We start from the raw sequence: 24730 nt of genomic DNA on the forward strand, positions 1-24730 counted from the left end.
TAGCGGGACAAGAAAAATAAACACTCTGTGTCAAATTGAATTATGGGTGACCCATTTAAGTAGTTTCCCCTGCTGCTCAGAGATTAAAAATGCGTGTCGGGAGTGGGTGCTCTCCCGGGAGCTGGAGCAGGGGGAGCCCAGTCTGTGGCTGGGCCTGCAGCAGAGCTCAGGGTCTGCCCAGCCCCCACCCCCATCTCCACCCACCAGAGTTCCTGGGCGCCTGTGTTAGGGTCGGGAACATGGCTTGAAGAGAAGGAACTGGGGAAGCTTGGGGATGCGGGTTCCACCCTCAGATGTGGGTATAATCCAGGGACTTCATCCTTCTTATTGCTGGGGCTTTGGGCCTCATGGAAAGAAGGGTCCCAGGGGATTCACCTGCTCCAGGGATCACCGACTCCAGGGCAGATGACCAGGCCTGGGGCGTCACAGGTTCTAGGCAGGGCGTCTTGAATCCTGGGTGGTCACCAGTCCCAGAGGGTCACCGGTCTTGGGGGTGAGCACCAGTCCTAAGCGTGTAGGGGGGAGGTGGTGTCTCTGGACCCAGGAGGTCCCAATTACCCTGAGGAAGAGATGCTTTCTGGTGGGTCACAAGTCCTGCTGGTGTCTTCTCCAAGTGTGAGAATCAGGTGGATCCCAGCTGAGCTGGCAGCCTCCTGGGCCACCAGGCTGACGGGCCAACCCCCAGGAGGACTGGCTGTTTGACACGGGCTCTGAGAAGATGAAGGACCGGGGTCCACAGAGATTTCCCCCCGACCCTCCCCCAGGATTAGTCCCCTCTGTGCCGGATGACATCATTAGCTTATGCTACACATGTGCGCATGGAACTTATTAATGTCACCTACATTGTTTTGCAGAAAAGCATTCCTCCACACCTCAGCTCATTCTCCCACGCTGGTCTCCTTGCTGGGAACTCCCTATCCCTCTTCCTCCATCCCTCTCCACATCAGACAGTCCTCAGCTTTCCCCACACTCAACTCCCTCCTACAATCCCACCTCCTTCCACAAGCCTTCCCTGATTGATCTCCCAGCACCCTGGGCCATATCGTCCATCCATATCATCAGCCAACTCTAGCACTTACAAACTTATTTACATCCTCCTCAACGCTCATGTACATAGGGGTACTCAATTATCTATTTTGACCAGATCATTTTATGTTTTGATTCCTCATTAGAGTTTACTGCACCTGTGGGATCTCAATTACTATATCACTACCTCCATCATCACCATCATAACTTGTCTTACTCTGCCCTTGTACCTGTCCTCATGCCTGTCTGCTGGAAGGGAGGCCCCACTGAGGAAGAGTGTGAGGCCCAGGTGGTTTCTACTTTGAAACTCAAGCACAACTGCTCTCAATGTTCATTTTTCCTTCCCCTCGATGTGAAGGGGAAACTGTGAGATGAAATTCAGAATCTTCTGAGAAACTCAAATTTCCAGTTTTGGAGGTGATTCCAAATGAAAGGCTAAAGTGGCTACTTTTAAACTAGTTGGTCTTCCATAAAACAAATCAGGGAAACATGGTGCAGTGTGCGCATAGTGTGGAGCAGTTATTTTAAAATTGGGCTACTAATTAATCTGGGACTTTCCCTGAAAACATGAATAATTCTGTATAGACCTAGGGCAGTCCGTATACACTGCCCCTTCAGGAAATCAATGCACTGAGGCTTTATATCTCCCTCTGAGTCCAACAAGTCCTTCTGTCCTTCCAATCCGTGTCAATCAATCATATTTTTTGAGCACTTACTGTGTGCAGAGCACTGTGCTAAAGCCTTGGGATTGTTCAATTTAACAGAGGCATGTTCCCTGCCCACACAGAGCTTAGAAACTGGATTGGGAGCTTGAGGTCAGGAAACATGTTTCCTACTTTTATTGTGTGCTCCCAAATGCCCAATAAGTTGCTCTGCAGAGAGTATCAGTACAGGGCTCTGAATACAGTAGGTGTTTAGTGCAGTGTTCTTCACAAAGTAGAAGCCTAGAACAGTGTTCTACTAAGAATAGCCACCCAGGCCAATAATCCCTGCATGGTTGGCACAAGATATACAATAAACTAGTCCAAAATAGCACCATATCTCTGGTAGAGTGCTTTTCATACTGTAGACAGCCAGTACATTGCTCTCCAAAATATAGGCACTCAGTTCAGCACTCTGCACAGTAGGTGCCCAGCATGGGTAGGGATGATCTCTATCTGTTGCCGAAGTGTACTTTCCAAGCGATTAGTGCAGTGCTCTGCACACAGTAAGAGCTCAATAAATACGATTGAATGAATGAAGAATACTCTGCACAGAGTAGGTGCCCAATATAGCACTCTGCACAAAATGGAACACAGAACAGGGCTCTGCACACAATAGGTGCACAAATTCAGAGTTATGTATGAAATATGTGTCCACTACAATGCTCTGCACAAAGTAGGTGCTCAGTACAGCCCTCCACATTCAGTAACAACTCAAGACAGTGCTCTGCACACAACAGGCATCTGATGCAACACTATGTTCAGTAGACACTCAGTTCAGATGTCTGCAGATTAGGTAACGAAGACTACAGCCTGAAACCAATAGGTGCTCAGTACAGTGTTCTTTGTCCACAGTATAGGTGCCTATAAAAGGTGCTCGGTAAATCCTGTCATCCCAGAGAGGAATAAAATCCTCAGAATATGGGGTTCTGACGGCAGCTTCTGCCAAGCAGAGACGGAATGCGCCAACACTCTGCATATCTCCCACCCTACTCCAGCCCCAGGTCAGCAGAGCCCTTGGGGCCAGACCAAGTGAAAGTCCCTTGGGCCGGAAGAGTCTCCTCCACATAATTTCATCTTTGTCCCGTAGAGTCACTCAGGGTGAGCGGCACCCTTGCCGCTAGTCACCCCTCAAGACCCAGACAGTCCCGTTGACCCGGCACAAAGATACAGCTTAGCTGCTCCAGACGTGGGCATGACCTTGGCCAGCCAGGAGACACACACCAGGAAATCAACCTGCAGCATTCTTGCCTTGTCTGATCAAACCCAATCTGGCTTTTCCCGGCCCTCTGGGGATCCCTAGGAACAAAGCCCCCAGATTCGAGGACCTTTCATCACTGTTGAACTCCCCGGGGCCCACTGGGGTCATATATATAGAAGCAGGTGGCCCAGGGTACCCTTTTCACACAACAATAGGTGCTGATGTGCCTTTAGGAGGTGGATTGTGCCCTGCTGCCACTTGTGAAGGACCGGGTGATTGCCATCTTGTGAAAGGCTGGGCAGTCTCCATTCTGTGCAGCGCCAAGGGGCCATCATCTTGTGAAGGGACAAGGAGTTGCCATCTCGGGCAGGCCAGGGTGGCTGCCATCCCGTGAAGGGCCACCATCCTAGAGAAAGGTCAGGTAGCCACCATGTGGTGTAGGACCAGGCAGCCAGCCACCATTTGGGGCCGGGCCAGGCGACCTCCAACTTTGCTGGGGCTGGGGGGGTGGGGGAGGCCGGTTCCACTTGGGTGCCATTTGCAACTCCTGTTTTCACAAGCCCTGCAAGCCAAACCAGGACAATGGAGTTGGGATGGGAAAACCAGAAAGTTGTTCCTAATAAGAGCCTGGAAAAACCAGGTCCTGATACTTCGTGAGCTCCATAAGTACAGGCAGCAGCCTTTAGAAGTGAAATACACCCCAGGGACCTTAATCTATTGCAACAGTGACTGACTCCTATGCAAATTCTCCATTACCAGAGTCTTATATCTTTATCGCATATGCTCCGCTCCAAGTAACTAGGCAACCCCAATTAGTGTTAATGAGATTTACCCAATTAACGTTCCCAACTGCTAATGAAGATTATACAACGATTTACAAGTTCCAAAAGGAAATATATTCCGTGTAGAAGAAAAATAGGGTCAGTTCCATATCGGTGGTCAATATTCCACTCAGCTACAGTCCAAGTATTTGAAAAGCCATCGGCTCTGGCCACAGAGTGTGACCAGAAACATACGCTGTCTATTGGCGGGGGGAGGCTACCCAAGATGAGTTTGTGCGTGTTTTATAATGAAAAGCAAAGGACCCATGAGGGCTGTACTAGAGTCTGTGACATTTCCTGTCTTCAAAGGGTAAGCTGCTAACTTTCTGCCCGAATTTAACAGAGGGCACACACACAGTCTCAATCGCCCACTCTCATACAGGTTTCAGCACAGTTGCCTTGGGCCAGCAGAGTGGGCGCCCTGCTCTGGTATTGGGACCTCAGCACGGGTTGAGTTGTGGGATCTGGTTTGGCAGACCGACAGGAACTGCGGGTGAGGCCATATATCTCTGCGTGTAACCCACAGCACGGCAACGAGCTTTGGCCAGTGCCCAGAGGGTTGGAACGAAGAGGCGGACCATTCTCCGAGAGAGCGGAGCTGGTCTGCCCAGAGTCATCCCGTCTGCGCCCCAGAGAGCTGAGCCCCCTACTCTCTCATGGGACCAAACCTGATACCAGGAAAGAAAACACCCGACAGCAGACATTCCCAAAGGTGTTAGTAGGAGCTGAAGGAGGATGGGGCAGGGGCTGAAATGCTGTCCCAGGGCGGGACTCTAGGTTGCGGATGGAAGCGCTGGCTCAGAAACTGGAAAACTGTCCCCTGCTCTGGTCTCAGCCACAGGTCAGTCAGAATTTGGGGGCTTTGAGGCCTGCAGGGTTAAACACATACTCACACACACACTGTCTCTTTCTCTCTCTCTCTCTGCATCCCATCCTATCCTGTAGCCTCTTCCCAATTGAAATGCTGGGTTCCCAAGGGAAAGGTCCCAGGAAAAGCTATCGTGGCTCTGCGGCCCACCTGGTTTCTCCTTCAGCCTGAAATTTAAGGGCCGCAGAGAGCCTGTCTCAGTATGAGGGCCAGGGCCGAGGTTAGGGTCAGCTCTGAGAGGGTGCAAAGTGGTCTAATGGAAAGAGCACTGGGGACCGAGTCAGAAGGCTGGGTTGCTAGTCCCAGCTCTGCCGCTGACCTCCTGTGTGACCTTAAGCAAGTCACATACCCTCTCAGGCCTTCAGTTTCCTCCTCTGTACAATGGGGAGAGTGTCAATCGATGGTATTTATTGAGTACCTACTTTGTGCAGAGCACTGTACTAAGGGCTTGGGAGAGTACAATAGTTAGTAGGCACAATCCCTGCTCTCAAAGCGCTTACAGTCTACTAGGGGAGAGAAACACTGATGTAATTTACAGCTAGAATAAGGAAAGTGGACAGGGTGATGAGTTAAGCGCTTAAGCAATAGGGTGTGTACGTTAAATCTGTAAATACAAAAGTGCTTCAGGTGGTCCAGATTAAGTGACTGGCGCAAAATGCTAAAGTGGATGAAACCAGGAGTGAGGAGAATTTAATCGGGGAAGGTCTCCTAGAGGAGGTGTGAATCAAAAAGGCGTCTGAAGCTGTGAAGAACTGTAGTCTGGCCAAAGTGAAGCCGGAGGGAGTTCCAGGCTGAAGGGAGGGTGCAAGTAAGGGGTCGGCGGAGGGAGAGACAAGAATGAGGCAGAGTGAGTAGGTTGGCTCGAAGGGAGAGAAACGTGCAAGTTGAGGTGTAGTGGGAGAGACGTGAGAATAAGTAGATGGGAGAGCGAGTTGATTGAGAGCCTCAAAGTCGATGGGGGAGGAGTTTCTGCTTGACGCAGAGAGGAATGGGCAACCATTGGAGGTTTCTGAGAAGTGAGGAGAGATAGGCAGAATGACGTTTTAGAAAAACGATCCGGCCAGCCAGAGAAAAGTCTGCACTGGGAAAGGGAGAGCTTGGAGGCGGGGAGGTCAGCAAGGAAGCTGATGCGGTATTCAAACTGGAATGTGTCGACTGCCTGGACCAGCAGGTGGTAGTTTGGATGGAGGGAAAAGGGCAGATCCTGGAGGAAGAATGGACAGGATTTGGAGACACGGGGAACGTGTGAGTTGAAGGGGAGGGATTTGGAGAAGGGAACTGTTGATAGCCCAGGAGAACCGAAAATGGAGATACAGAGCAGGGGTTGCTCTGCCTCAGACTACCCTTCCTGGGGTAGGCATGGCTATTTTGGAGCCAGCCGGCGGGCAGAGGGGTGGAGGAGCGTCCAAATGGAACCACAGCCCATTCCAAGCAGCGGCTGCTGGCTTGAGCAGCAGAGGGTTGAGGCCTGTCCGGTCTTGGAGACTCTGAAATGAGTCTGAAACATCCCCTTGGCTAGTGAGCTCTCTGAAGCATCTGCTCACTGACCCCGAGCCCCAACACCGGCAGAGGAGATGGAATGTTCATCCCAGAAGCCCTCATAATCCAGGGACGAGCCCAAGAGATTTGATACCCTCCTGCACAGAAAAGACAAGCCCCTCCTTGTGAAGGAGACAGCTGGGTTCCTGTCCTTCCGAGGGGAAGGAGAAGGGACAGTGCCACCCACGTGAGAGGGTCACTGAGGGCCGCTCCTCCCTGGCTAGATGTGGTTTCTGATTGAATTATAAAAAATATTTTTGAAAAATCAACATGCAACTTGATGGATGCTCCTAAGCTCAAGGCTCATGCTCTGGGGCAGCACTAACTTCGGCAGAGGGGTTTCAAAACGTCTGGAGGGGCAGCTCCTCTTGGTTGCAGGCCACAGACCCCTATGTGAGGAACGGTTGGAAGTTGCAGGGGGCCTGCTTCCCTCAAGAAGTTCTGCAGCTGGGAACATCTGCAAGACCAGGGGGATTCAGATAGAACACAGACGAGAGCATGGGCTGGGTCAATGCTGGGAGAGCCAAGGAAGGATGGGGGAGAGTCAAGGGTTTTGGATGATCTGTGCTGGGTCACTGGAGGGAGAGTAAGAGATGGAGATGGGAGAGTCAGGGGTGCCGAGTCAACCGGGGGAAGAGTCAGGGATGGAGAGGCGAGTGTCAGGGATGTTGGATGGTCCATCCCGGATCACGAGGGCGGGTGGATGAGCAGGACGACGTTGAGCATGGTTCCTCCAAGTGACAGAGAGAGAGGCCTGGGCTGGGGAGGTGGTGAAGTTGAGCTGGGGATGTGAGAGTAGCTGACGTTTTGGTGATTTACTGATTGATGGTGTTTTGTCTGTGTGGTCTGAGGACCAGGATGGTGTCCTGAGGGGAGAGACCCTGCACCCCATTCAAAGACTACAACACTGCAATCAGTGCTTCAAAGCTTGGGCCCAAGGATGGGGAAACAGAGCCGGGAGAGCAGGGGCAGATCAGCAACCTCCACCCCCTGAGGGGCAATGGGGAAACCCTAGGACCTGCAGTTAGACATCTGGCCCATCCTCTCTCCTGCCCACACCCGATCTGTAGCGGAGGTGACCGGCATATGGCTGAGCATCCAGAGGGCCTTGGGCACGTGTAGGGCACATGAAGCAGCTGACTGGAGATCCCCCTTCCCCTCATCTTCCAGCCCTCCCCCGGCGGGAGGTGGCCCCCATCCGCTCCCCGGTCGAATCCAGATGGGGTGAGGACTCGCGGTGCTCTGAGCAGGATGTTGCCAGGGCCATATTTCTGAACTCTTCCGAGGCACCGCAAGCCATCTCCCCCCGTGCTGCCCGCCGTCCATCCTTTCCCGTCCCCGTGCAGCCGAGACACACCGGTGTCTGTGGGCCTAGGAGGTCCTTGGAATGCCCGTGCCTACCACAGCGCCTGTGATGGTGCCCACTCCGGCCTCCACCCCTGTGCCTTCCTCAGCTCTTGCCAGGGAGGCCAGCAGAGCTCAGGGGTCTCAGGTGCCCCTGGCCAGGTCCTGCCCCCAGACCAACTCCATACCCTGACAGGGAGCGCTGCATCTCCACCCTACCGAGTCCGTCCGTCAGTCCATCCCCCGGCAGTGAGCCGGGCTCTTTCACTTGGAGACGTTGGGTGGAGCCGCTTCCCCCATCCCGCTGCCGGGCAGGGTCACGAGCCCTCTCCCAGCGGGGCCGCTGAGGGGCCTCGGCCTGCCCCGCTTGGGGGTCCAGGCCTGCCCCATCTGGGCTGCTACAGCGTGCCCTCAGCCCTCTCTACGGTGTCCTTGGACAGGTAGACTACCCAGTAGACCATGTTGAAGGCCCCAAATGCCACGGGGAAGAGAATGCGGGCATACTTGTCGATCTTGCTGGTGCCAGAGCCAGGCGGCGGGGGGGCGGGCGTGGGGGCGGGGGCTGGGGTGCTGGCTGAGGGCTGGCCAGAGGCGGCCGGTGCAGCGGTGGTGGCCGGAGACCGTGTTGGAGGGGCACGGACCGTGGCCGGAGAGCCAGCGGGAGGGGAGCAGGGTGCGGGGCCAGCACGGTTGGGCGTGCGGGGGGCGGTGGGGGTCAGCGCCCGGGCGGCGGACAGCGTCTCCGCCACCTGCAGGCGGCTGAAGGGGTTTGGGCTGGAGGCCGGGCAGGCGCGGGCGGCGGGGAGGGCCACGGGGCTCGGAGTGGCCGCGGGAGAACGGGTCCCCTGCTCCGGCCGGCTGCCGGCATCCGTGTCGGGCGGCCCCGAGACGTTGGTGCGCTTCCTCACGTTTGAGCCAGGCTCTGGACTCTGCAAAGGGGAATGCAGGGTCAGTGAGCCAAGAAAACCGGGCGGCGGCGGGGCACACTTCAGTCAGCCCGGGCCCCGGGGTTGCAGGGTCCGGACCGGCCACGCTTCGTCACGTGCTGCTCGTGAGGAGCCACGGGCTCCGGCCCCCTCCGTCTCTCCAGTCTCCCCCCTGCAACTTCCTCCTCCTGGCCCCTCCCCGCCCGGCACTCTTTCACCTGTTGAATTTTCATCCTTGGGTCTGGTCTTGGGTCTCCCCAGTAAACTCCAAGGTAGGGATTGGGTCTTTTCTTTTGGTTGCAGCCCTAGGGCCCAGTACAGCTAGCTGCACATGGAAGGTGCCCAGGACAGCTCCCAGCCCATAGCGCTGGCACACAGCCCAGCACCCTGCACGCATTAGGGGCTGGCTACCATATCCTGCACTCAGTAAGCACCCAGTACAGTGCCTTGCCCAGTGGCAACTAGATTGGAAGGTCCTTGAGGGCAGGGATCGGATCCTGTCTACCAACTGGGTTACAGTCTCTCCGGCACTTAGTACATAGGGAGCACCCAATAAGTGCCAGTGATTCATGATTAACAGCCTCCCCGGATAAGCCTCTCCACGCAGCGGTGGCCCAGGAGAGAGGGGTCAATGACCGGAGCGGATGGTTGAGCTACCTGGACTGGCCCCTCCAGGCCCTTGTCTCGCTGGCCAGGGTGGGCGGGCGGCTCCGGGCGTGGCTTGGGCGGCTTCCTCTTGGCCTTTTCCATCTGGACGTTGGTGAAGTAGTTGACGGCGGCGAACTCGATCAGGGCGGAGAAGACGAAGGCGAAGCAGACGGCGATGAACCAATCCATGGCGGTGGCATAGGACACTTTGGGGAGGGAGTGGCGGGCGCTGATGCTCAGGGTCGTCATGGTCAGGACCGTGGTGATTCCTGCGGTGTGGAGCCACAGTAGTCCTCAGGCCCGGGCGTGGCCAGGGAGCCGGGACGAAAACGGGCCCTGGCCCCAGCCGCCAGCCTCGTGTCCAAGTCCTCCCTCTGCCCCCGGCCCGCTATGTGGCCTCAGATGGTCACTGACCTTCCCTGGGCCTCGATGCCACCCCATCTGGGGTCTGGGAATGGTCACCCCCTGCCTGCCTCTCGCCGCCTCGTCGCGGGAACGTTGGGAGGGTGCAGGGAGGTCAGTGAAGGGAAAGCCCTTCGGGGAAAGGGCAGCTCTGGATAAATTCACGGCGTTCTCAGGACAAAGAAGTCCCTTGCCATGTGGTTTCAGCTGCTGGCAGAATGCTCAACGGCTAGACCCCGGCCCCGGGAATATCGCCAACTGCTCGATTTGGTGCCTCACCATCACACACACACCAGCGGCACCAGCAGCAACACCGGCCCTGGTGACGTGCTCTCATCGTTCGCGTGCAGATCGGCCATGTGCACACAGGATTCATGTGTGGACAGAGACATCCCTGCAGGGTTGCCCACAGTCGGGGATCAGCTGTACTCATTGGCTTTGTGGGTTGCCTAGTGCAGGCCCGGGGTGAAGTGTAGAGGGTTTAACTCTTGCCCCCTGAGGGCCTGACAGGTCTGAAAATCCCCCCTGCCCACACACCTGGGAAGAAACAGCCTCTCCAGGCCCTGGACATCCATTAGGCTAGAACTAATTCCCGGCAGCAGCCACAGCCAGTGCTTCTGCAGCGCCTCTACTCCCCCGCCCCCCAAGCCTGCTGTGTGACCGAGGGCAAGTCATTTAAACTCTCTGTATCTCGGTTTCCTCATCTGCAAAATGGGAATAACAAAAATACCTGCCTTTCTACCTACCTCATGGGATTGTGGTGAGGGCAAAAATGAGATAAATAATGAGGGAGGGCTTTGGGAATTACAGTCCCAAATAAAAACCAAGGAAAAATAATAAGAATAATAATCATAGTATTTAAGTGCTTACTATGTGCCAAGCACTGTACCAAGCGCTGTGTTAGATATGAGATCATCGGGTCTCACATGGGGCTCATTGTCTAGGTGAGAGGGAAAACAGGTACTGAATCCCCATTTTGCAGATGAAGAAACTGAAGCCCAGATAAGTTAAAGTGACTTGCCAAGGTGACTCAGCGGGTACGTGATGGAGGCAGGATTAGAACCCAGGTACTCTGACTCCCAGGCCCGTACTCATTTCCCTAAGCCACGCTGCTTCCCTAATTACACAGGAGAAGCATGGCCTAGTGGAAAGAGCACAGGCCTGAGAGTCAAGAAACCTGGGTTCTACCCTCAGCTCCACCCCCTGCCTACTGGGTGACCTTGGGTAAGTAACCCAACTTCTTTGTGCCTCAGTTTCTTCTTCTGCAAAATGGACATTCAATATTTGTTCTCCTTCTCTTAGAATGTGAGCCTCAGGTAGGTCAGAGATGATGTTCAACCTGATGATCTTGTAACTACCCCAGTGCTCAGCTCACTTTCTGGCACATAATAAGCAGTCAAATGCCACAATCATTAGTATTATTATTACTCGACGTGCCAGTCTCTTTCTACACCAGGAGCTGGACGGTTGGAGGTTCAGCCTGTCTACACTGTGGGTGGGTAGTTATAGGATCAGCCTCTGTCTACACCGGGAGGTGAGCATTTAGAAGCTCAGCATTCCAGATCTGTATGGCACAGTTCCCCATTCGAGTAGAAGTCACCCGTCCTTGTACAGTGAATGGTCAGGGCCCGGTTGGGGCTCCTGCTGCGGTCCCCCGAGCTTCCTGCACTGACCCTGGCCCGCTCCCCTGCACACGCCCAGCACAAGGCTTATCGGAGAAGAAAGCTTCTCCTGTTCAGGAAAGCGACTCGACACACCACAGATCTGTTAATTAAGGAAGCACCATTTTAGCAACTGAGCCTCTAAGCTGAAAGCAGAGATGAAATCTCATTAGAAGGGGCAGTGTTTTAATTAAGATCCATGTGTGATGAAGTCCTCATGAGTTCCGACAGTGTTTTCTAGCAACACGCCTCCACCCGCCACCCCCCCAACCCACCGCCCCAACCCTTGCACCCTCAAATGCCCCCTCTGGCCTGGTCACACGGATGAGATCGACAGGATTTCGATCTCTGTCACTTAGGTGGGTGATTGTGCCACTCTTTCCCTCCCTAGAATCCTTCTGCTAAAACCCTTCCCCCACCATGTGCTTTTACCTCTGCTTCTTTCTCCTCCTCTTTCTCCTCCTTCCCCCACCGTGGGGAAGCCAGGGTGGAGCCGGTAGCTGGCCAAGCTCCAAGCTGCCTCCTTCCTCCCAGCTCCCCCCAGCTCCCTGTAGGCCGGAAAGCCAGCCAAGCAGGTGACTCTGGGAAGCCGACGAGGTCGGCAGACTCTCTTGCTATTATTTGGGAAATTCTGGAAATTCTGTTGACTCCATGAGGAGCCTGGAAGAGAGAGCTAAGTTAGCTCTCTGATTAATTTGGCCTGGGCTCTGCTACCAAAGAAAAATGGGCTTTGACCCCACTGACCTGGGTGGTGGGGTCCCATAGACAAGGCTCTCGGGGCCCCACGGGACCAGGCCCCTGTGACTCCACTGACCGGGCCCCCAGGACCCCACTGACCAGGCCTGCATCAGCACCCTTCAGGTCACTCCTTCCCTCACCCACAAGTCCCTTTGGTTTTTTTGGACTGGGCTCGGCTCTCTTGTCTTGGTCCTAGTTGGCTCTTGGTGCACTTCACTGTGCGGGCAGACGGGTGGAGGGACGGAAGGGTGGGCAGGCAGGCAGGCATCACTGCGATTGGTCCCGGCAGCAGGGAGGACTTGAACGCCAACCCCGCGCTTCCCGCGTGATCTCTCGCCTGCACAGTCCCTCTCTCAGAGCCCGCCTGCCCGCCTCCCAGGCACAAGACTAGAGTGAGGGCCCGTAGCTGGCCGGGCTATCGCTTGCATCTGCCAGGATGCTCTTTCCCACCCCGGGAGGACCCTTGGAAGGCTAGAGCAGCACCCATCGGCCCTAGCCCTCCCAGAGTCAGCCCCACAGCAGGCAGCAGAGCGGCCTGGGGGGCCAGTGCGGCTGACCGGCAGGCGGGGCAGCCCGGAGGACACTGCCCAGAAAGAAACACTAATTACCAAATACGGTGCGGGCTGGAACTGACTCCTTATTGATCCAGAAGGAAACTTGAGACAGGATCACAGTCATGATGCAGGGAATGTACGTCTGAATCATGAAGTAGCCCATCTTCCGTCGCAGGTGGAAGAAAACCGTCATGACAACGTATTCACCTGCCAGACAAAACACCGGGAGAACGTGCGGTTGTGGTTCCGTGGCTCCGGTCTCCCTGCCCCGGCCCCACTCCCGGCCTCCCAGCCCCAGATCCTCAGCCCTCCGGGTCACCCCACCCATCTCCTCACCCCCAACCCAGTCCCCGTACACTTCCCATCCCACCCAGAGCAGATCTGGCCCCTCCTGTTCCCTCCCCAACCCAGCCCCCCCGCCCTGCCCTTCTGATCCCCATCCTCCTCCCAATTCTCCTCCCAGCCTGGCTCGTCTCCCATTCAGAGAGAGAGTGACCCCAAGCTGTGTCCTCCCAACCAAACTAGAGTGTTGGAGTGTGACGCTGCAAGAACGAATGCTCAATCCCCACCCCGCTGAAGAAAGGATTGTCCCAGGAGGAATCTGGTGTTGGAGAAAAAGCATCGGGCTGTGAGCAAACTAGCATTCTGGGGGGTCACCGCCCAGCTCCTTCGAGCCACCTCCACATCTAGCAGAGTTTGGTTATTTGTCTGGGACGAAGAATTTAAAAACCTGAGGGGTTTGACGCTACAGTCACAGGATGAGAGAGGAGCTTCCAAGAGTCTGTATGTGGGATGGGGAGGGGTGGGAAGGGGGCCTGTGATTTAGGAATAAGGCTCTCTGAACTCTTTGTGTTCTGACTACTTATACACGGTGTGAAATGCTACATACGTGTGTGTGCGTGCGTATGTGCACGCTAGGTTATTCCGCCCTAAGGGGAGAATACCAGAAAGAAAAGAAAAGGAAATGATCAAATTTCTGTCCCTCTGCAAGGCATAGGCGGGCGCTGGAAAAACGCTCTCGGGACAAGTCTCCAAGGTGGACAGAGTGTGAGGTATGCCTCCCTCCCCACTCCCCAGCTCCTTCTCCTTTGCTCCCCACCCATGACCTGGCTTTGGGGGATCAGGGTGGGTCTGTTGAGGTCGTGGAAGTCCTAAACCAGGTTTCTAGGCCGAGACCCCACCCTGGGGCTGGCTGGCACCCTCTGTTACCTCCCTGAATTCCAACCCACAAGCGCTCACCGGTAATGGACTTCACGGTCTCGCTGGACACAGTCTGCCCAACCAGGTCATACTGGACCAGACTGGAAGACTCCTTGGGGACTTCCACCGACTTCTCGGGCCCCTTCGTCCAAGCGTAGACCACCTCGGTCTTTGGGTACGCATCTGAACGGCACAGGAAGATTAGCGCATGCGCCCCTCCCCCCAGGGACCAACTCCCGCCGTCCCCACTCTTGGCCAAACTGTCCCACTGACCACCCCGAGCACCCACGCCAAGAACCTTCCCTCTCCCTGTTATATTTTAATTCCTGCCTTCCCTTCCTTCATTGTTCATGGGGGTATCTACGTGTTCTCTTCTGTTCCGACTGTATGCCGATAGTCTGTGTCTGCCTGTCTCCCTCAACACACCATAAATTCTTTGAGAGCAGGGACGGCCTTTTATGCTCCCAAGGGCTTTGTACTCTCCTGAGTGCTTAGTACCGTGCTCTGAACTTAGTAAATGCTCAAATAAATACCACTGACTGATTGATCGATTTTACTGCACTTATCGAATCACCCAGCAAAGGACTCTGCACCCAACAGGGACTCAATATAGGGCTCTGCCCACAGCAGGAAGCTGGCATAGCATTTTGCCCTCAGCAGACACCCGGCATAGCACTCTGCACACAGCCGGGGCCCAGCACAGGGCTCTGCATACAGCAGGCACCTGGCACAGCCATCCCAGCATCATTTCCTAAGGAAAACCTTGGGATTTGGGACAGTAGAGCCCAGCTGCAGGCTCCCTAGGATATGTCTCCTGGATGCTTCACCCCAGGCACCAAAGAAGAAGGAAGCTGTGGAGCCACCTGACACATCCTGGACCCAAACCGTCTCCATGGCATCTTAAACCATCAAGATAATGAACAAAATAGTCTCAAGCCAAGGCAGTAATACAAACCAAAGAGCCCAGCGGTCTCGGGACCTAACCTAATCTAATAAAACAAAAAGAATAACAATACTTGTGGAATTTGTTAAGCACTTATTATGCGCCAGGCACTGGATTAAGCGCTGAGGTGGATACAAGCAAATTTGGTTGGAGATGGTCCCTGTCCCAGGTGGGGCCCACAGTCTCAATCCCCATTTTACAGATGAGATAACTGAGGCACAGAGACGTTAAGCTCTCGCCTAGAGTCGCAAAGCGGACAAACGGCAGATCGGGATTATAATCCATGACCTTCTGACTCTCAGACCTGTGCTCTATTCACTATGCCACACTGCTTCTCTAAACTAACCTAAACCAACTAACCTAACCGGCTTTCCTTCCGCGGGCTGAGGTGGGGCCGTGACTTACAGCTCCCAAACTTCAGGGGGCACGCGTGGCCATCCATGGGGAAGTCCACCAGTCTCATGGGGCACTCGGCACTGATGGTGAGCCTGGAATGGAGACACGCCACGCCCGGTGGGGGCCGGGGACAAGACCGTTGGTGTCGCTCGGGACCTGGCCCCCATCGGGACCCCACCTGCCCCCCACGAGAAGAACGTCCGAGGGTCCGCTCACCGCATGGTGTACAGGACCGTGCCGTTCCGCATGATCCGGAATAGCTTGTTGGGGGCCGTCATGTTGTGCGAGACGGATTTCTTGCCGTTGCGGAAGAAGGTGTCGGGGGTCCACACTTTGGTCACCATGAGGTTGTTGAGCCGCAGGATCTCGACTGGGCCGTCGTACCTGAGCCGCGGGTCCACCCACGTCTGCCGGAAGAACACGTCCATGGTGTACTCCTGCAGGGAGGGACCACAGGGCCGCCGCTCACTGGCCGGTCCAGGCCACAAGAGGCCGGGCGGGTTCACGAGCAGCAGGGTGGAGTGGGGAGGCGGGAGCCCAAGGTGCCACGGTCCCCTGCATTCGACCGGGAGATCCGTCGCCATTCTGTTTCATCACTCGGGAACGACGACGCTGATCTCATAATGTGGCAGACAGCCAGAAATCATCCTCCCCGCCAAGCCTGGACCAAGACACGGCACGACTCACAGCAGTGACAGGTGCCAATGACAGTCCTCTGAGGGGCCAGAGGTGGCCGGGAAATGCGTTGGGACACCCATCTTGCGGGGGCGCTTCCGCAACACAGGCGTGATGGGCAGGGAGCGTGGCTCCTGCTTCTGGGCTTCTCTCCCAAGCATGTCGAGGACAGTGTAGCACCCTCCCCCCCCGAGGGGCTGCTCAGGAAATAGCCCTGCTACTCCTACTGCCCATCACTAGTATTCATTGAGCACCCGCTCTGTGCATGAGTCCTGTACCAGGAGAGTTCAGTAGAAACAAGTGGCAACACCCCTGCCCTCCAGGAGCTTCCAGTTTAGCTCACCACTTCTGGCCTAGGGCCCGGGGCAGGCCCGAGAGTACTGGGCAGGCCTTGCTAGGGGCACCGGACAAACTCAGACCCAAACCAGAGATTGCCTAAACAGTCCATGGCCGCAGCTCGACTGGTGGTGGGGCGGGGGGAGAAGGGTGAGGGGGATGATGGGTTGGGGGAGGGAGGGGCAAGGTGAGAAGAAAGGGCAAGATGGGGTGGGAGCGGGGAGGAGAGAAGTAAAGGGGGATGGGGCAGGGAGGAAGAAAATGGAGTCGGGGGTGGGGATGGGGGAAGATTTAGAGCAAGGACCAATTTCACCTATTGAGATCTCAAAGGTTCTCATCCCAGAGAGAAAGTGGGAAACAGAGATAAACCTTAAGTATTGTGCTGGGGGAAAGGACTCGGGGCAGGGGGATGCTCGGGAGAGGGGAGACGGGGAGAGGCAGCAAAGAATCCAGGAGACATGCACTCCCCAAACCTCATGTGACATAAGCACCAAAGGGAGATTCCGGTCGCCCCAACGCGCCCCCCTCAATGCCCGGGCCTGGCCACTGCCTGGCCCCCAGCACCGGACCCACCGGGCTGAGGCCTTCCAGAGCCCCAGAAACCTTCACATACCATGTCCACATCAGACACGGGCCCGAAGCTCGTGACGTAGATGTCTGTTTGGACTTCCGTGACGGGACCTAGCAGGTGGGCAATCGAGAGAAGAGAGAAACACAGTTGACTGTCGAGGCGACCGGGGGAAGACCACATGGGAAACAGAGTCTGCGGACCAATCGCTGGTCAACATTACTGCCAACACAAGGCCACAGAGTTGCTTTGCGGGGAAAAATGCGTGTTTACAAGGGTGATTCCTCTCGGGAAGAAACGGATTATGAACTTCTGGTTGGGATAAAAGAAAGAGGGGCAGTTGGCCTGGAGCCCCAAAACCCCGACCCACAGCCTTAACCCAGATGCCTGATCCAAAACCCTGACCCAGAGGCCTGACCCGGAGCCCTGACCCAAAAGCCTGACAGAGAGCCCCGAACGAGAGTGCTGACCCGAAAACCTAACCCGGAGCCCTGACCCAGAGCCTTGACCCAAAAGCCTGACCCGGAGCCCTGACCTGGAGCTCCGCCCCAGAACCCTGTTTCAAACAGATGTTCGAACGTTGAAGAGATGGGAAGAGAAAGAGGGAGGCAAGCAGAGAGGCCGGGAGGCCACCACCAAAACCAGGGCCAGGTCAGGGATGAGGACTTGACAGGCCTCGTCAGCATCAAAGCATCCACGATCTGGTCCCAATTCTTCTCCTCTGAAAGGAGCCGTGGCCATGGTAACCTTTTCATCTCTCCTTCCTCCGGAGGGAGGGAGAGGAAAGGCTCTGATGGGTGACGTGGTCGTTGCCGAGCTGCTTGGGGGTCCCGGGGAAACTTTTACTTGCTGAAGGGAGGTTAGTCCCCAAAATACATCTCCCTGAATGTGGGGGGGAGGAGGATCACGCACGCTGCCGACCCAAATTCACTTCCACAAAAGTTTCCCGCTTTCTTTGAGAGTCTAGTCACACTGAGGGGCAGCGGGGTGGCCCTGAAGGCTGTGCCCCAAGTCGAGGGACCAAGCCGGACCCGTGGGGAGGGGACAAACTCTCCTCCCACTGGTGACCCAGAAAGCAACTCCACAGAGTCCCTTCCCAACCGTGCCCGGGGTCCCTCCCGTCCCCACTGTCCCTGTCTAACTGTGCCAAGCGAGGGGCCGTGTAAGCAGGAGGAGATCTGCCGCGGAATCTCTCGGTATGGTGGGATTGGGGGAGTCGGGGGTGGGGGGTGGGGGAGAGGAGAGGGAACGTCCCCACAACAGTGGGCGATGCGACCATTGGACTCAGAATAGAAGCAAAAGTCGGCCACACTGTCGGGGCTCTGGAGAATCGGATCTTTTTTATGGCTTTTACTAAATCAGCAGAAATCCAGTCTTTTGTCTTCCGCCCTAACCAGAACCGGGGGTCAGGGAACGCACCCTCTGGGGGTGGTTCCCAGCCCCGACCTCTCGCCCGTTCCACAAGCCCACATCCCTTTCGCCTCCTCTCTGATGGACCAACGGCGACTCAAACTCAACATGCCCCCAAATTGAACTTCTCATCTTCCCTCCCAAACCCATTCCCCCGTCCTCCTCCTTCCCCGTTTTTGATCTTTCGGTAACTCCGCTGCCTTGCCTTGGTGACAGCCTCCACTCCCCGCTGTCTTTCAGCTCTCACACTGAGTCAACTGATAAATCCCACCAGTTCTTCCCGTCAACGTCTCCTGGTTCCTCTCCTTCCCCTCCACCCAACAGCTACCACCCTGGTCCAACCACTGGTCATCTCACCGTCAGACTACCACGTCAGCCTTCTCTCTGGCCTCCCAACCTCTAGCCTCTTCCCCTTCGGGTTAAACTAGTCTACTGCCTGGATCGTCTTCTTGAAATGTTGCTTAATACACCTGTCCCCCCTCCTCAAAAGTTTCCAGTGGTTACCCATTGCATTGTAACCACCCCAGGTGCGAGGCACAAGGTGCTTAACAAATACCACAATTATTATTATTATTATTATTACTGCTCCCAAAGCGTCCAACTCCAGTCCTCTCCTCTCCACCTACATTCAAAGACTGTAAGCCCCTTAAGGGACAGGGACCGTGTCTGAGTCACACCTGTGTACTTACACTCTTTCCCAGTGCTTAGCACAGCACTCTGCCCACAGTGGGTACTTGATAAATACTATTGCCACTGCTGCTCTTTTGGCTCCCTGCAATAAGTAGAAACTCTCGACCATAGGCTTTAAGGCACTCAATCAGCGCTCTCTCCCACGACACCCCAGCTCATAACACTTCACTCCTTTCAAGTCAACCTACTTCACCGTGCCTCGTTCCTGTCTCTCACCGCTGCCAACCTCGTGCTCTTTCCCTCCTTTAGGCCTGCAACGCCTTCCCCCTTCACATCTGCCAGACCACTGCTCTCCCTATCTTCAAGGCACTTCAGAAATCACACCTCTCCATCTCCCCGCTCTATCACCCTCACAACCGCCACCTCGGTACTTCCACGTCACCCAAGCATTTGGGTACTTAGGTCCCCAGTACTTATGGACGTATCTTTTGACTTTTTAGAGAAGCGGCGTGGCTTGGTGGAAAGAGCCGGGCTGGGGAGTCAGAGGTCATGGGTTCTAATCCCGGCTCCGCCGCTTGTCAGCCGTGTGAGTTTGGGCCAGTCACTTCACTTCTCTGTGCCTCAGTGACCTCATCTGTAAAATGGGGGTTAAGCCCGTGAGCCCCAAGTGGGACAACCTGATGACCTGGTATCCCCCCCGCCAGCGCTTAGAAGGGCACTTGGCACATAGTAAGCGCTTAAATACCATCATCATTATTATTATTTACTCTGTCACTTCCTCCTACTAGCAGTTTACTTGAGCTGGACAGTAAGCTCCTCGGGGGCAGGAATCGTATTTACCCGTTCCGTCGTGCTCTCCCAATTCTCAGGACAGTGCTCGGCACAGAGTCAGCACTCGACAAGTACGACTGATGGAGTGGCGAGGGAGAAGGTGGAGGGGCAGGGGATGATCACCCTTCCGGGAGGAAGGGAAGCGGGAAGCGCTTGTCAGGAGACTCCCGGTGGGGACGCGTCCCGCCTTGGGCCCCGCTCCTGCGGACCGGCGTTGGAGGACCGGGGTCGGTCGGGAAGAAGCCCCGCACCGGGTGGGGGGCAAAAGGGGTGGGGAGATTCATTCATTCATTCATTCAACCGTATTCACTGAGCGCTTAGAGAAGCAGCGTGGTCCAGTGGAAAGAGCCCGGGCTGGGGAGTCAGAGGTCTTGGGTTCGAATCCCCGCTCTGCCACGTCAGCTATGAGACTGTGGGCAAGTCACTTAACTTCTCTGTGCCTCAGTTCCCTCATCTGTCAAACGGGGATGAAGACTGTGAGCCCCACGTGGGACAACCTGATGACCCTGTCTCTCCCCCAGCGCTTAGAACAGTGCTCTGCACACAGTAAGCGCTTAACAAACACCAACATTTTTACAATTATTATTACTACGTGCAGAGCACTGCCCGAAGCGCTTGGAATGTCCTACTGGGCCACAGAGAGAGACCATCCCCGCCCAAAGACGGGCTCGGGGAGGGTCTATACGGGGGGAGGACGGACGGCAAAGCCGAAGAGAAGAAAAAGAAGACAGCGGCATCGAGTGCCCTCATCTGTAAAATGGGGATGAAGCCCGTGAGCCCCACGTGGGACAACCCGATGACCCTGGATCTCCCCCAGCGCTTAGAACGGCGCTCTGCACCTAGTCAGCGCTTAACCAATACTAACGTTATTATCATTATTATCGAGATGAACGGAACGAAGGGGATGGGGAAGATGGGGAGGGGCGAGGCGCCTTAACCCTAAGGGGCCGCGTGGGTTGGAGACACCGGCCCTACCTAGGGGAGCGTCCCCAAAGACAGACAGGGAGACAGGACGGACGGACGGACGGACAGGCGGACAGACAGGCGGACGGACGGACGGACGGACGGACGGACGGACGCACAGCCGCGGTTGCGGTGGCTCCTACCCCCAAATCCGGGTCGCAGCCGGTTATCGTAACCGTCGAGCAGGCTGTCCAGGATGCGGGTGAAATTCTCCGGGCAGGCTCTGTCCTCCTTCTGGGGTTCGCTGAAGCTGGAGGGGCGCGGGGTGAGCTCGGGGACCGTCCCCCTCCCCGCATCCCCCAGTCCGGCCGCCGTCCCCTGCCCCCCCACCCCCCGCCCCCGGGACCCCCGACCTCCTCCACCCCACGGCCTTCTCCTGCTCCTGCTGCTCCTGCTGCTCCTGCTGCTCCTCCTGCTCCTCCTGCTGCTCCTGCTCCTCCCGCTCCGCCGCCCCGGGCCGGTCCCGCCGGCACTCACCAGGCCGCCAGGCGGAGGAGGAGCAGGAGGGCGAGCGCCACGCCGCGGGGCATGGCGAGGGCGAGGGCGAGGACCGGCTCCTTGGCGGCGGGGCCCATGGGGGCACCATGCCATCCTGGCCGGCGCCGCCCCGCCCCGGGCCCCGGGCCCCGTCGGCCGCCGTCAGACGCGGGCGGCGGGCGGCGGGGGAAGGGGGAGGGGGAGGGGGAGGGCGGCGCCCGGGTCCCCGCCCCCCGCGGGGGCCGCTCGGGGGGGGGCCGCGCGGGGGCCCCATCATCCCGTCCCCGGCACCGGGACCGGCACCGGGACCGGGCAGCCCCCTGGCCCGGCCTGGCCTGGCCTGTCCTGTCCTGACCCGGCCTGGCCGGGAGGGGGCGCCGCGACCCCCGCCCCGCCCCCGCCCGGGAAGGGACTTCCGCTTCGGAGCATCATTGGCCAGAGCGTGACGCAGCCCCGCCGCGCTCCCCACCGCCCCCTGCCGGCAGCCGGGGATGGGGCCGCTCCCGGGGAGGGGGCGGGGCCCGGCCCGCGGCGCCATCTAGCGGTCAGCCGGCGCCTAGCGGCTGCACAGACGCGGCACAGATCAGCAATAACTTAAGCGCCTACTCTGGGCCAAGCGCTTGAATAATGTTGGTATCTGCTAAGCGCTTCCTCTCTGCAGAGCACCGTTCTATGCGCTGGGGGAGATACAGGGTCATCAGGCTGTCCCTCTTGAGGCTCCCAGTTAATCCCCATTTGACAGATGAGGGAACTGAGGCCCAGGGAAGTGAAGTGACTTGCCCAAAGTCACACAGCTGACAAGGGGCAGAGCCGGGATTTGAACTCATGACCTCTGACTCCCCAGCCCGGGCTCTTTCCGCTGAGCCACGCTGCTTCTCCTAAACCGAGTGTGGCTTAGGCCGGTGTGGCTCCGACTCTTTCTAAGCCCTGGGGAAGCGGCGGGGCTCAGGGGAAAGAGCCCGGCCTGGGAGTCGGAGGTCATGGGTTCGAATCCCGGCCCTGCCCCTTGGCAGCTGTGTGACTGTGGGCAAGTCACTTCACTTCTCTGGGCCTCAGTTCCCTCATCTGGAAAATGGGGATTAACTGTGAGCCTCACGTGGGACAACCTGATGACCCTGTATCTACCCCAGCGCTTAGAAGGGTGCTCTGCACATAGCAAGCGCTTAACAAATGCCAACATTATTATTGTCAGCTGGGGGACTTCGGGCCGGTCGCTTCTCCTCTCTTGGCCGCGGTGACCCCATCTGGAAAATGGGGATGAAGACTGCGAGCCCCGAGTGGGGCGACCCGATCACCTTGTATCCTCCCCGGCGATTAGAACAGTGCCTTGATGATGACGATGGCATCTATTAAGCGCTTACTCTGTGCAAACCACTGTTCTAAGCGCTGGGGTGCTATGTGCTGCTTTGCAAATAGTAAGCTCTTAAATGCCATCGTTATTATTATTCTTATTATTACAAGGTGGTCAGGTTGTCCCATGTGGGGCTCACAGTCTTAACCCCCATTTTACAGATGAGGGAACTGAGGCACAGAGAAGTGAAGTGACTTGCCCAAAGTCACACAGCTGGCAAGTGACCGAGCCACTTATGGTACCCGTTAATAATAATAATGATAATAATAAAATAATGGTGATGGTATTTGTTAAGCACTTAACGCTGTGCCAGGCACTGTTAAGCATTTACTATGTGCCAAGCACTGTTCTAAGCACTACAGGGGATGCAAGGTAGTCAGGTTGGACATAGCCCCTATCCCACATGAGGCTCACACACTCCCCATTTTACAGACCAGGTAACCGAGGCCCAGAGAAGCGAAACGACTTGCACAAAGTCACCCAGCAGACATGTGGTGGAGTCGGGATTAGAACCCATGACCTTCTGACTCCCAGGCTTGGGAAGCCCCTCCCCGGCTGACCCTTGCAAAGGGGCAAGGGCCAGTGATCCCAGAGCGGCGGGGCAGGGGGGGAACTGCTTCAGATGAAGAGGGTGCTCGGGGACGAAAGCAGCCCCATCCCCTCTTCTGCCACAGCCCCTTTCCTCCCTTTCCTTCCTTCCGCCCCCTCCCCTCCTAGATGGAGGAGAAGCTGTGCCCATCCCTTCCCGGGCACCTGGCCAGGAACCTGGCCAGGCCCCAGGGGTTGGAGCGGAGCAAGGGGAGGCCGAGGACTGGCCGGACCCTGGACCCGCTCCCGAGGCCAGTGTGGCTCCGACTGCGGGGCGGGTCTCCATCGCCTAGACAGAAAAAACCCTCTGCTCAGCCGTCCCCTCCTGCCGGCTGCGTCAGTGACTCTGCCAGCCACGGAGCCTGCCAGCCGGCCTGTCAGCCGGACCCAGAGCCGGCTTAGCCACCGAGCCAGCCGGCCACCGAGCCTGGCGCTTCAGTCCTCCCGCCTCCTATTTGATATGACTTTACCCATCCTTGACTCAAATGAGGCGACTTAAAGTTTATGGAGATGGATGATGAGGGATGTCTGTCTGTCCGTCTGTCCGTCTAGAACAGAGGTGACGGGCGGAAAGGGAGCGGAGTGAGCAGAGGGCAGAGACCACGGCTCTGGTCTGGTCTGGGGGTGGGAGCTAAAAGGCCAGACACCCGATTTGAGGAGGTCTTTCCAGCCTCTCGATACTCTCGGGCCTAGTCCGCATGGAGCGAGACTGGGAGTGCTGTTCGGTCAGATGTGGGGGAGGCGGTGACTTTGCCCCGACCCGGATTGATTGATTGATTGATTGACAGCTGGATCCCAGGGCTATTGTCCCACAGCTGGGAACCGTGCGGCAAGGGGGTGGGGGGAGGCGCCTTTGGCTTTCATGGTGGGATCATGCTATTTCTTCAGCTCTTATTCTGTACCGAGGGCTGGGGTCCATACAGGACAATCGGATTGAATTTAGTCTCACCTTGGAGTTCCAAGTCTAAGAGGTGGGGACAACGAGGACGTTATTCTTATTCTACAGAAGAGGAAACTGAAGCCTGAAGAGTTTCAGTGAGTTGCTGGGGCTTCTGCCTCCTGGTCCAGAGTCTTTCCACTAATAATAATAATTGTGGTTTGTGTTAAGCGCTTATGTGCCAAGCACTGTACTAAGCACTGGGCTGAAGGCAAACAAATAGGGTTGGACACAGTCCCTGTCCCTCTTGAAGCTCACAGTCTTGATTCCCATTTTATGGATGGGGTAACTGAGGGCCAGAGAAGTGAAGTGACTTACCCAAGGCCATACGGCAGACAAGTGGTGGATCCCAGATTGGAACTCATGACCTTCTGACTCCCACTAGGCGGCCTGGTCAGCACCCTTACCTCTTTCCTCCTCATCCCTATTGTTATTCTCCTAGACAAAGGTGGCCTTTCTTTGGCCAAGTGATGTCCGCTGGAGACTTACCAATTTCTGGACTTTTGCCAAGGTTTGAGTTCGAACTCCCTGTCAGACCAGGAACTGTTTCGTGTTGGGGAAACGAACCACTCCCCAGCCGTCGGACCGTAAAGATGTGCATTCCCGGAGGCGTTTCTCCAACTGCAAAAAATCCTCAGACCCCCCCCAAAGCGGATGGATCTCATTTTCACTCAACTCGAGACCGTACATAGCCCCTTCATGGGAGGGAACGGTAAGAAGACGTCTCTGCAGGTGGGAGGGTGGTTTGGGAAATAGCATCGGGTCCGTGATGCTCACCGGGAGATGGAGAAACACAGCTTCCTTCTGAGATTGGGCCCAATATGGCGTCGACCTCTCTTTCTTCTACAGAGCTGCGACTGCTCCCGGGGGGCGGACCTGCGACCTCGGTGAAGGGAAGGTCTGGGAAGAGCCACTCCTATGTGGTTATATACTAGCTTGGTTCAGAAGCTCCTTTTATCCTGACTCAACCACTCCATCAGCCTCTTTGCTGACCTG

At 56.5% G+C, this 24730-nt stretch overlaps 1 protein-coding gene across 2 annotated transcripts; it reads right to left on the reverse strand.

Annotated features, from left to right (window-relative positions):
* Window positions 1-5276: 5276 nt before the first annotated feature.
* On the reverse strand, window positions 5277-24414 carry GABRA4 (gamma-aminobutyric acid type A receptor subunit alpha4). 2 transcript variants are annotated; one of them, XM_029076719.2, is made up of 9 exons: window positions 24224-24414; window positions 20525-20631; window positions 16593-16660; window positions 15185-15405; window positions 14978-15060; window positions 13669-13812; window positions 12484-12636; window positions 9084-9343; window positions 5277-8429 (listed from the first exon to the last, which is right to left on the reverse strand). In XM_029076719.2, the coding sequence occupies exons 1-9, from the start codon at window positions 24397-24399 to the stop codon at window positions 7899-7901; spliced, it is 1743 nt and encodes a 580-aa protein (XP_028932552.1). In that variant the 5' UTR covers window positions 24400-24414; the 3' UTR covers window positions 5277-7898. The 2 variants fall into 2 exon arrangements, with proteins under 2 accessions (XP_028932552.1, XP_028932553.1); XM_029076720.2 differs by lacking the exon at window positions 24224-24414 and adding an exon at window positions 20859-20997.
* Window positions 24415-24730: the final 316 nt, after the last annotated feature.

Source organism: Ornithorhynchus anatinus, chromosome 12 (genome assembly GCF_004115215.2).
Source record: "Ornithorhynchus anatinus isolate Pmale09 chromosome 12, mOrnAna1.pri.v4, whole genome shotgun sequence".
In the NCBI taxonomy this organism is placed as follows: Eukaryota; Metazoa; Chordata; class Mammalia; order Monotremata; family Ornithorhynchidae; genus Ornithorhynchus; species Ornithorhynchus anatinus.